At 46.4% G+C, this 12,678-nt stretch overlaps 1 protein-coding gene across 1 annotated transcript; it reads right to left on the reverse strand.

Moving 5' to 3' along the window:
- Positions 1-3,175: 3,175 nt before the first annotated feature.
- LOC306759793 (large ribosomal subunit protein uL18) lies at positions 3,176-12,232 on the reverse strand. Its single transcript, XM_079245525.1, has 8 exons — positions 12,159-12,232; positions 11,293-11,362; positions 11,094-11,209; positions 10,747-10,881; positions 10,433-10,635; positions 6,363-6,540; positions 3,515-3,603; positions 3,176-3,327 (listed from the first exon to the last, which is right to left on the reverse strand). The coding sequence occupies exons 1-8, from the start codon at positions 12,159-12,161 to the stop codon at positions 3,228-3,230; spliced, it is 894 nt and encodes a 297-aa protein (XP_079101651.1). The 5' UTR covers positions 12,162-12,232; the 3' UTR covers positions 3,176-3,227.
- Between the last annotated feature and the right edge of the window lie 446 nt (positions 12,233-12,678).

A 12,678-nucleotide genomic window follows, 5' to 3' on the forward strand; every position in this document is an offset into this window, starting at 1 on the left:
CACATTGGTTTTATTCCAGCTTGATGTTCCTCACATTGGTTTTATTCCAGCTTGATGTTCCTCACACTGGTTTTATTCCTGCTGGATGTTCCTCAAATTGGTTTTATTCCAGCTATATGTTCCTCACATTGGTTTTATTCCAGCTTGATGTTCCTCACACTGGTTTTATTCCTGCTGGATGTTCCTCACACTGGTTTTATTCTTGTTGGATGTTCCTCACACTGGTTTTATTCCAGCTGGATGTTCCTCACACTGGTTTTACTCCAGCTGGATGTTCCTCACACTGGTTTTATTCCAGCTTGATGTTCCTCACACTGGTTTTATTCCTGCTTGATGTTCCTCACACTGGTTTTATTCCTGCAGTCTGCTCCTCACACTAGTTTTTATCCTTGCTGGGCTGCTCCTCAAATTGGTTTTATTTCAGCTGGATGTTGCGCACATTGGTTCTATTCCCGCTGGATATTCCTCACACTGGTTTTATTCCAGCTGCATGTTCCTCACACTGGTTTTATTCCAGCTGGATGTTCCTCACACTGGTTTTATTCCCGCTGGATGTTCTTCACACTGGCTTCATTCTTGCAGTCTGCTCCTCACACTGGTTTTATTCCTGCAGTCTGCTCCTCACACTAGTTTTATTCCAGCTGGGCTGCTCCTCAAATTGGTTTTATTTCAGCTGGATGTTGCGCACATTGGTTTTATTCCCGTTGGATATTCCTCACACTGGTTTTATTCCTGCGGGGCTGCTCCTCACAATGGTTTTATTCCTGCTTGATGTTCGTCACACTGATTTTATTCCTCCAGTCTGCTCCTCACACTAGTTTTATTCTTGCTGGGCCTCTCCTCAAATTGGTTTTATTCCAGCTGGATGTTCCTCAAATCGGTTTTATTCCAGCTGGATGTTCCTCACACTGGTTTTATTCCTGCTGGATTGCTCCTCACACTGGTTTTATTCCTGCTGGGCTGCTCCTCAAATTGGTTTTATTCCAGCTTGATGTTCCTCAAATATGTTTTATTCCAGCTGGATGTTCCTCACACTGGTTTTATTCCTGCTGGGTTGCTCCTCACACTGGTTTTATTCCTGCTGGGTTGCTCCTCACATTGGTTTTATTCCAGCTTGATGTTCCTCACATTGGTTTTATTCCAGCTTGATGTTCCTCACACTGGTTTTATTCTTGTTGGATGTTCCTCACACTGGTTTTATTCCGGCTGGATGTTCTTCAAATTGGTTTTATTTCAGCTGGATGTTCTTCAAACTGGTTTTATTCCTGCTTGATGTTCGTCATACTGGTTTTATTCCTGCAGTCTGTCCTCACACTGGTTTTATTCCTGCTGGGCTGCTCCTTACACTGGTTTTATTCTTGTTGGATGTTCCTCACACGGGTTTTATTCCAGCTGGATGTTCCTCACACTGGTTGTATTCCTGCTGGGTTGCTCCTCACACTGGTTGTATTCCTGCTGGGCTACTCCTCACATTGGTTTTATTCCAGCTGGATGTTCCTCACACTGGTTTTATTCCTGCTGGGTTGCTCCTCACACTGGTTTTATTCCTGCTGGGCTGCTCCGCACATTGGTTTTATTCCAGCTTGATGTTCCTCACATTGGTTTTATTCCAGCTTGATGTTCCTCACACTGGTTTTATTCCTGCTGGATGTTCCTCACACTGGTTTTATTCTTGTTGGATGTTCCTCACACTGGTTTTATTCCAGGTGGATGTTCCTCACACTGGTTTTATTCCAGCTTGATGTTCCTCACACTGGTTTTATTCCTGCTTGATGTTCCTCACACTGGTTTTATTCCTGCAGTCTGCTCCTCACACTAGTTTTTATCCTTGCTGGGCTGCTCCTCAAATTGGTTTTATTTCAGCTGGATGTTGCGCACATTGGTTCTATTCCCGCTGGATATTCCTCACACTGGTTTTATTCCAGCTGCATGTTCCTCACACTGGTTTTATTCCAGCTATATGTTCCACATTGGTTTTATTCCAGCTTGATGTTCCTCACACTGGTTTTATTCCTGCTGGATGTTCCTCACACTGGTTTTACTCTTGTTGGATGTTCCTCACACTGGTTTTATTCCAGCTGGGCTGCTCCTCAAATTGGTTTTATTTCAGCTGGATGTTGCGCACATTGGTTCTATTCCCGCTGGATATTCCTCACACTGGTATTATTCCAGCTGGATTTTCCTCACACTGGTTTTATTCCAGCTGGATGTTCGTCACACTGGTTTTATTCCAGCTGGATGTTCCTCACAGTGGTTTTATTCCAGCTGGATGTTCCTCACACTGGTTTTTATTCCTGCGGGGCTGCTCCTCAAATTGGTTTTATTCCTGCTTGATGTTCTACACACTGGCTTCATTCCTCCTGTCTGCTCCTCACACTAGTTTTATTCTTGCTGGGCCTCTCCTCAAATTGGTTTCATTCCAGCTGGATGTTCCTCAAATCGGTTTTATTCCAGCTGGATGTTCCTCACACTGGTTTTTATTCCTGCTGGGCTGCTCCTCACACTGGTTTTATTCTTGTTGGATGTTCCTCACACTGGTTTTATTCTTGTTGGATGTTCCTCACACTGGTTGTATTCCAGCTGGATGTTCCTCACACTGGTTTTATTCCAGCTGGATGTTCTTCAGACTGGTTGTATTCCTGCTGGGCTACTCCTCACACTGGTTTTATTCCTGCTGGGCTGCACCCCTGGATGGAGCAGTGGCTCATTCCGTCAGGATTTCCAACGGGCTGCTGGAGCTGGTGGAAGACGTGTGCGACATGAGCGCTGCTACTTCTGGCTACAGTGACCGGCATGACGTCATTCTTGCGTTTCAGGAGGGGACCGAGGCGATGCAACGTGGTGGAGGAGGGCCTGTATGGAGCCGACCTGAAACCTGCGCTGTGACGAGGCCGAACCTGACTGACTGCATTCTGCAGAGCGCCGTCTGATGCGAGCGCAGAGCTGGAGAAGCAGCTGTACTGTACGCCTGCATCGCCTTCAGAGGCTCCACAGATCCGATCAGTCATCCTGAACACCCAGCGGTGGCAGGAAATCCCAGGCGACGTGTCGATAACGCCTTCATCCTCTCTTCCAGGCCTCTTCGCCATCCTGCAGCATCGGGATGCAAACTGCTTACACCATTTTTAACTCATCGGGTTCATTTACAAGAAACTAACAAACGACACACAGCACAGCCTTTTTCACATTTATTAGAAGAAAATTCTGCATCAGGAATAGAAGAGGACTCAGTCTGCAGCCTCCTGTTCCTGAGCCCGGAGGAAGCTCGCCTTCTTCTGGGCCACGCGGTCCTTCCTCTGGGCCAGAGACAGCTTGGCTCTGTTCCACCTGCCGCAGAGGACACACAGGAACCATGAGTTCTCTCTCTCTCTCGCACTCTCTCTCACTCTCTCACTCTCACACACTCACTCACTCACACACACACACACACACACACACACACACACACACACACACACACACACACACACACACACACACACACACAGAGAAACCCCCCCTGATGGCGACCCACCTCTTCTTCTTGACGTCTCTGGCAGGTTTCTTTTCATGAACGGGGTTCTGGCGGATCGCAGCGTGAGCCTTTCTATACATCTCCTCAATCTGTAAACATTCACAACAATTTCACTTCAATACCTGGAACCAGCTCCCAGTCTGCCCAGTGCTCCCAGTCTGACAGATTCATGTCACCACCACCAGACGTGATCACCGCCGTCGTTTGCATCAAACAATGGTGAGCAGGTCACCGTGGCGACCAGTGTGTGCGTGTTTTAAAGCTTCACAACTTTAAAATCAGTATTTTTATTTAAAAAAAAAAAAAAAGAAAAAAAAAAGATGTTTTTCCAAAATAAACATAATCCATGATCATATTTATTGATGTTTTTGTCTTCTTTGGTCTAACGGCAGCAGGATGACAGTCTGGTTAGTGGGTCTGGGTCTAACGGCAGCAGGATGGTCTGGTTTCTGGATCGGTTTTTCCTCATTAAAATAAAAAGAAAATTACAAGGAAAAAAAATTTACTTTTTTTTTTTTTTTTTTTTAAATCTACAAAAATCAGCAATATGGAGGAATTGTGAGCAATTTAACTGCAATGGGGACCCAAAGCATCAGAACTGAATGGAATCGGGAGAAAAGCACGTTGACACTGCCCTACAGCTTACTGCTTTGTGTGGAGAATCTGCATGTCCTCTGGTCTGGTGGGTACAGGTCAGAGCGTTTTGCCTCTGGTCTCTCATGGCCATGTAGAGGTATACATGTATGCACAAAGCGTGTACTTTTCGTCAATGCTGTTAGTATCCTCCATGTCTGGGTTTTCTCTGTGGCCTTTGCCGTTCTTCAGCTCATTTTACGGTGGGAAAGGGAAGACATGGGACAGATAAACGTGGACGGACATAGCAGGATTCTACGTCACTTTCAGTAAAATATTTACTTTTTGCAAGTTTCCTGGAACCAGCAAAGTTTACTGAGAACATGCTGGCATCGTAACCCCATGGAGTAGGGAAACGTTCACAATTTCCTTCAATACATCTACTTCCACCATACATGCATGTGGCATGTGTGTGTGTGTTTCTATTTCTTCTTGGTGTCTTTGATAGTTAGACGTCAATGTGCAGCGTGTAAAAGCAGATCCGGTCCAAAGGAAAGGTCTAATAAAGAACATGTAACCTGTCGGGGGTGCGATGTCTAATAAAGAACATGTAACCTGTCGGGGGGTGCGATGTCTAATAAAGAACATGTAACCAGTCGGAGGTGCGATGTCTAATAAAGAACATGTAACCTGTCGGGGGGCTGCGATGTCTAATAAAGAACATGTAACCTGTCAGGGGGCTGCGATGTCTAATAAAGAACATGTAACCTGTCGGGGAGTGCGATGTCTAATAAAGAACATGTAACCTGTCGGGGGGTGCGATGTCTAATAAAGAACATGTAACCTGTCGGAGGTGCGATGTCTAATAAAGAACAAGTAACCTGTCGGAGGTGCGATGTCTAATAAAGAACAAGTAACCTGTCGGGGAGTGCGATGTCTAATAAAGAACAGGTAACCTGTCAGAGAGTGCGATGTCTAATAAAGAACAGGTAACCTGTCAGAGGTGCGATGTCTAATAAAGAACAGGTAAGCTGTCGGGGGGTGCAATGTCTAATAAAGAACATGTAACCTGTCGGGGGTGCAATGTCTAATAAAGAACATGTAACCTGTCGGGGAGTGCGATGTCTAATAAAGAACATGTAACCTGTCAGAGGTGCGATGTCTAATAAAGAACAAGTAACCTGTCAGGGAGTGCGATGTCTAATAAAGAACATGTAACCTGTCGGGGGGTGCGATGTCTAATAAAGAACATATAACCTGCCGGGGGGTGCGATGTCTAATAAAGAACATGTAACCTGTCGGGGTGTGCGATGTCTAATAAAGAACAGGTAACCTGCCGGGGGGTGCGATGTCTAATAAAGAACAGGTAACCTGTCGGGGGTGCGATGTCTAATAAAGAACAGGTAACCTGCCGGGGGGTGCGATGTCTAATAAAGAACAGGTAACCTGTCGGGGGTGCGATGTCTAATAAAGAACAGGTAACCTGTCAGAGGTGCGATGTCTAATAAAGAACAGGTAACCTGTCGGGGGTGCGATGTCTAATAAAGAACATGTAACCTGTCGGGGGTGCGATGTCTAATAAAGAACACGTAACCTGTCGGGGAGTGCGATGTCTAATAAAGAACAGGTAACCTGCCGGGGGGTGCGATGACTAATAAAGAACATGTAACCTGCCGGGGGGTGCGATGACTAATAAAGAACATGTAACCTGTCGGGGTGTGCGATGTCTAATAAAGAACATATAACCTGCCGGGGGGTGCGATGTCTAATAAAGAACAGGTAACCTGTCGGGGGGTGCGATGTCTAATAAAGAACATGTAACCAGTCGGAGGTGCGATGTCTAATAAAGAACAGGTAACCTGCCCGGGGGTGCGATGTCTAATAAAGAACATGTAACCTGTCGGGGGTGCGATGTCTAATAAAGAACATGTAACCTGTCGGGGATGTCTAATAAAGAACAGGTAACCTGTCGGGGGTGCGATGTCGAATAAAGAACATGTAACCTGTCGGGGAGTGCGATGTCGAATAAAGAACAGGTAACCTGTCAGGGAGTGCGATGTCTAATAAAGAACATGTAACCTGTCGGGGGGTGCGATGTCTAATAAAGAACAGGTAACCTGTCGGGGGTGCGATGCTTCTACACGTCTGCCGTGATGGAAATAAAGGCAGAAGTATATTTTCTCTGACGACAGAACATGTGCAGCGGTGACATGTCTGACCAACACTGAGCTGATCTAACCACATGCAGAGCCGAGCGATGGGAGCGAGGACTTACTGAATCCGGGGTGACACCGTTCTTGATAAAGCGGGAGAACTGCTTCTTGTAGGTTTCCTCGTCCTCCTCCATCAGGTAGCTCATGTACTCCGACACGTTGATGCCCATGATGTGTTTACGGTGGACTTCAGCGTTGAACTCTTTGCTCTCGGCATCATACCCGGGGAAGCGTTTGGTGCTGGGAGAGGGGAGATTAAAATCCAAAAGTTAAGAGGAAAATAGAGACTTTAATCGCCGTTTGGATATATGGGTTACACATGAAGGACTTCTGCAACGCACATAACGGCCCCCGTTTCAGCTGCTGGTGACCATCCACATTGACCAATCAAACCATCTTCACTACAGACTAGTTTACTTCCAGCTCAGACATGAACCACTAAATTATCTCAAGTATCTGCAGTGTGTAACGGAGCTCTAGAGTTTGGTTTTGCATTTGAACTGTGATTCTGTCCATCAGGTTCAACACATTCCTTTAGAGCCTCAATATTCCTTCTATCCCACTGAAATAACACGCCAACAAAGCATTTTTCATCATTTAACATCCACAAAGACGTTTAGCACAGTAGCTCCAGAAAGTGCACAAAAACACATGCAGAAAAACCATCTCAGGCAGACGGTACGCGTTTGTCAGGCCAATGAGCATATTGAGCAGAAAGAATGCAATAACAGATTAATTAAAAATATATTAATAAAATTATTCCATTTATGTCTCAGTGCTTAGAAGAACAAAGCTTTCAACTTTACTGTCCTAATGTTTTGTCCTTCAGTTTAACTTGTCAGCAGGAGGAATCTCAGCAGAAGAACCTGCAACAAACCTCTGGCTAGTGGCCGTGCAGGAGAGTTTATCTTTAGACCTAGGCTACTAGGTCTAGATGGGAGGAAGAGCTCTAGAGTTTGGTTTTGCATTTGAACTGTGATTCTGTCCATCAGGTTCAACACATTCCTTTAGAGCCTCAATATTCCTTCTATCCCACTGAAATAACACGCCAACAAAGCATTTTTCATCATTTAACATCCACAAAGACGTTTAGCACAGTAGCTCCAGAAAGTGCACAAAAACACATGCAGAAAAACCATCTCAGGCAGACGGTACGCGTTTGTCAGGCCAATGAGCATATTGAGCAGAAAGAATGCAATAACAGATTAATTAAAAATATATTAATAAAATTATTCCATTTATGTCTCAGTGCTTAGAAGAACAAAGCTTTCAACTTTACTGTCCTAATGTTTTGTCCTTCAGTTTAACTTGTCAGCAGGAGGAATCTCAGCAGAAGAACCTGCAACAAACCTCTGGCTAGTGGCCGTGCAGGAGAGTTTATCTTTAGACCTAGGCTACTAGGTCTAGATGGGAGGAAGAGTGGGATGGGAGGGAGAGTAGGATGGTACGCTGAGAGGAATAGTAGGAAGGGAGGAAGAGTGGGATGGGAGGAAGAGTAGGATGGTACGCTGGGAGGAATAGTAGGAAGGGAGGAAGAGTAGGATGGGAGGAAGAGTGGGATGGGAGTCAGAGTAGGATGGGAGGAAGAGTAGGATGGGAGGAAGAGTAGGATGGGAGGAAGAGTGGGATGGGAGCAAGAGTGGGATGGGAGCAAGAGTGGGATGGGAGCAAGAGTGGGATGGGAGGAAGAGTGGGATGGGAGGAAGAGTGGGATGGGAGGAAGAGTGGGATGGGAGGAAGAGTAGGATGGGAGGAAGAGTAGGATGGGAGGAAGAGTAGGATGGGAGGAAGAGTACTATGGGAGGAAGAGTACTATGGGAGGAAGAGTGGGATGGGAGGAAGAGTGGGATGGGAGGAAGAGTGGGATGGGAGGAAGAGTATTATGGGAGGAAGAGTAGGATGGGAGGAAGAGCACTCTGACGTTACCTGGCCATGTAGCAACTAGCTCTCTGACGTAACTTCACCATGTCGTGACTAGCCCTCTGACGTAACTTCACCATGTCGTGACTAGCCCTCTGACGTAACTTCACCATGTCGTGACTAGCTCTCTGACGTAACTTCACCATGTCGTGACTAGCCCTCTGACGTAACTTCACCATGTGGCGACTAGCTCTCTGACGTTACTTCACCATGTCGTGACTAGCCCTCTGACGTAACTTCACCATGTCGTGACTAGCCCTCTGACGTAACTTCACCATGTGGCGACTAGCTCTCTGACGTTACTTCACCATGTCGTGACTAGCCCTCTGACGTAACTTCACCATGTCGTGACTAGCCCTCTGACGTTACTTCACCATGTGGCGACTAGCCCTCTGACGTTACTTCACCATGTCGTGACTAGCCCTCTGACGTAACTTCACCATGTCGTGACTAGCCCTCTGACGTAACTTCACCATGTCGTGACTAGCCCTCTGACGTAACTTCACCATGTCGTGACTAGCTCTCTGACGTAACTTCACCATGTCGTGACTAGCCCTCTGACGTAACTTCACCATGTCGTGACTAGCCCTCTGACGTAACTTCACCATGTCGTGACTAGCCCTCTGACGTAACTTCACCATGTCGTGACTAGCCCTCTGACGTAACTTCACCATGTGGCGACTAGCTCTCTGACGTTACTTCACCACGTGGCGACTAGCTCTCTGACGTAACTTCACCACGTGGCGACTTGCACTCTGACGTTACTTCACCATGTGGCGACTAGCTCTCTGACGTAACTTCACCATGTCGTGACTAGCCCTCTGACGTAACTTCACCATGTCGTGACTAGCCCTCTGACGTAACTTCACCATGTGGCGACTAGCTCTCTGACGTAACTTCACCATGTGGCGACTAGCTCTCTGACGTAACTTCACCATGTCGTGACTAGCCCTCTGACGTAACTTCACCATGTCGTGACTAGCTCTCTGACGTTACTTCACCATGTGGCGACTAGCTCTCTGACGTAACTTCACCATGTCGTGACTAGCCCTCTGACGTAACTTCACCATGTGGCGACTAGCCCTCTGACGTTACTTCACCATGTGGCGACTAGCACTCTGACGTTACTTCACCATGTGGCGACTAGCACTCTGACGTTACTTCACCATGTGGCGACTAGCACTCTGACGTTACTTCACCATGTGGCGACTAGCATTCTGACGTTACTTCACCATGTGGCGACTAGCATTCTGACGTTACTTCACCATGTGGCGACTAGCATTCTGACGTTACCTGGCCATGTAGCGACTAGCCCTCTGACGTTACTTCACCATGTCGTGACTAGCCCTCTGACGTTACTTCACCATGTCGTGACTAGCCCTCTGACGTTACTTCACCATGTGGCGACTAGCCCTCTGACGTTACTTCACCATGTCGTGACTAGCATTCTGACGTTACCTGGCCATGCAGCGACTAGCCGTCTGACGTTACTTCACCATGTCGTGACTAGCCCTCTGACGTTACTTCACCATGTCGTGACTAGCCCTCTGACGTTACTTCACCATGTCGTGACTAGCCGTCTGACGTTACTTCACCATGTCGTGACTAGCCCTCTGACGTTACTTCACCATGTCGTGACTAGCCCTCTGACGTTACTTCACCATGTCGTGACTAGCCCTCTGACGTTACTTCACCATGTGGCGACTAGCCCTCTGACGTTACTTCACCATGTCGTGACTAGCATTCTGACGTTACCTGGCCATGCAGCGACTAGCCCTCTGACGTAACTTCACCATGTCGTGACTAGCCCTCTGACGTTACTTCACCATGTCGTGACTAGCCCTCTGACGTTACTTCGCCATGTGGTGACTGAGTTTTGGAGTTCTGATCCAGCAGCTCTTCTCCTGTCTTAGTATATTGAGTGCAGCTCTTGTTGCATTAACAGTGAGGATCGCTGTTTTAGTGGAACAGAAAATGATACACTTTAACATTCAAGGCATTTATCTCTTTTACGACATGTCCGAAGCATCAAACACATCTGCGCTAGCTTGGCTAGTGTGGTATCGGTTGTGGTATTGGTACTTTTATGAAGTATGAGTACACACGCTTGGTATTGAGCTAATCGGGATGGAAGCAGATGAAAGAAACTGTTGATGTGAAGATGTCTCGTAAAACTTTGACAACCTCCATGTTTGTGTGAAAAGGAGGTTACCTGTGTGGGATGGACAGGCCCCCATCCACAGCCCCCTTCAGGGCACCAAACACCTTGTTTCCTGTGGTGGTTCTGGCCAGCCCAGCATCCAAGTAGCAGGTGAAAGCACCTGGTTGACCATCAATGCTCTCCACGTTGAATTCGTCACCCGTCACCTCCACCTGGCCCTCGTACACCTTATCCAGTCCAAACTTGTTCAGGAGCTGACAACAGAGGACAGAAGGTAACCCTTTTCTGTAGACTCATATTTTTATGTTCTTACCAAAGACAAAAAGGACGTGAAGAATCCAGAGGAGGACCAGGTTTATACATACTCTGCGGGCCAGCAGCAAACCGGTGCAGTAGGCTGCTGCGTAGTTCGTCAAACCCACAGTGACTCCATATTTTGGCAGCTCGTGTGAATAAGCAGCACACACGATCATGTCACCCTCAATCTTAGCATAGGCAATCTGCAATATGAAACACATGCTCACGTTAACAACATGTAGGTAAAACACTCCAGACATGACAGCAGCCTATCAGAGTAAGACCACGACCCCGTAGACCAGGATTCAACTGAAAACTGAGCATCAAACAGATCAGCATCTTTAAGATGACGAACTGATTCACACATGCCCCAGAGCCATGGTGCTCTGGCTGAGTGAGGATACCTGAAGCTTACCTGGCAGATGATGTCCCGGTTGGAGAAACGGACAATCATGCGGTACTTGGGTGTGTTGTACTTGTTCTTATCTTGAACGACCAGGCGCTTGCGAGCAAAGAAGTCAGTTTTTCCCTCTGGAGAGGACAGAAACACCAAAAACTCACTGAGTAAGAGTACAGATGAGATGCTGAACAAAGATCAACAGCTGCTGTTTTACCTCTCCTCCTCCTAAATTTCACCTGGTACCTCTTAAAGTAGGCCTTGTTCTTCACCACCTTCACAAAACCCTGCAGGAAACAGAAACTCCATAAAACAACACGTTGTCAACTACGTTACTGTCCTCTGGTAGAATAAGAAAGTTACTCCAGCCAGACTGTAACTAACAGGAAGCCCAGTAAAAACAGGCTAACATTAGCATGTTTCCAATGGTAGAAAGTGGGATTTTAGCAGGTCAACCATCCTCCAGCCGGACTGTAACTGACAGGAAGCCCAGTAAAAACAGGCTAACATTAGCATGTTTCCAATGGTAGAAAGTGGGATTTTAGCAGGTCAACTATCCTCCAGCCAGACTGTAACTGACAAGAAACCCAGTAAAAACAGGCTAACATTAGCATGTTTCCAATGGTAGAAAGTGGGATTTTAGCAGGTCAACTATCCTCCAGCCAGACTGTAACTGACAAGAAGCCCAGTAAAAACAGGCTAACATTAGCATGTTTCCAATGGTAGAAAGCGGGATTTTAGCAGGTTAACTATCCTCCAGCCAGACTGTAACTGACAGGAAGCCCAGTAAAAACAGGCTAACATTAGCATGTTTCCAATGGTAGAAAGTGGGATTTTAGCAGGTTAACTATCCTCCAGCCGGACTGTAACTGACAAGAAGCCCAGTAAATTATCATTATTATTATTATTATTATTATTAAGGGAGTAGTGTGGGGAAGTAGCGGAAAGGCCACGATGAAGCAGTAGGACCTAATCTATGTTCATCTGAACACAATCAGTGTGTTTCTGGCCAGAAATCGCCCCATCTGGACTAAAGCATGTTTGTAGTGTGCATTCAGACACATATTAAGAGGATTTACGAACCATGTTGCAGTCTTTTAGTCTCCTAAGGAAGGAGCCCGGAGTCAAAGACTGGACTTTAACTCCGCTGCACTGGAAAAAGGAAGAGCGCTGTGCGCATGCTCACTAAGTATGGCCGAGGACGCGCCATCACTGCCTGCTACACGCCGCACTGCCCCCTACCGAGCTGGGGCTGCCACTTCCCTCCACAACTCCCATCATAAGCGTCCCTTCCGCTCGTTTTTATTGCTTTTATCTGTTTATATCAACAGTTCATCCACATGAAATCAAATACTTAATATATTTTAATATTTTCTTACACTAGTGAAGGATTTAAAACGTCTTTGTCTTATGTAATGTGTGTGCATTTGTGTGTGTGTTTAATGGACTGTAAATGCAGTAAGAACTTTCAACACCTTGAACATTTAAACTAACAGAATACACACGAGTTATGTTAAATACCCAATGAAAAGCCGAAAAGAAATAAAACTTGTCTCGTGTCCTCATCTTTACGAGACAGTGAATGTGATGTCCTTACCATGTG

The sequence above is a fragment of the Telmatherina bonti genome (genome assembly GCF_933228915.1).
Source record: "Telmatherina bonti genome assembly, chromosome: 8".
Classification (NCBI taxonomy): domain Eukaryota; kingdom Metazoa; phylum Chordata; class Actinopteri; order Atheriniformes; family Telmatherinidae; genus Telmatherina; species Telmatherina bonti.

Bases quoted from the DNA above. Each gene is read 5' to 3' on its own strand.
- LOC306759793 (XM_079245525.1), bottom strand. The intron at 3,604-6,362 runs GTAAGTCCTCGC...GAATGTTTACAG, and splicing joins ACGGTGTCACCCCGGATTCA to ATTGAGGAGATGTATAGAAA. The intron at 3,328-3,514 runs GTGGGTCGCCAT...CCTCTGCGGCAG, and splicing joins AGAGACGTCAAGAAGAAGAG to GTGGAACAGAGCCAAGCTGT.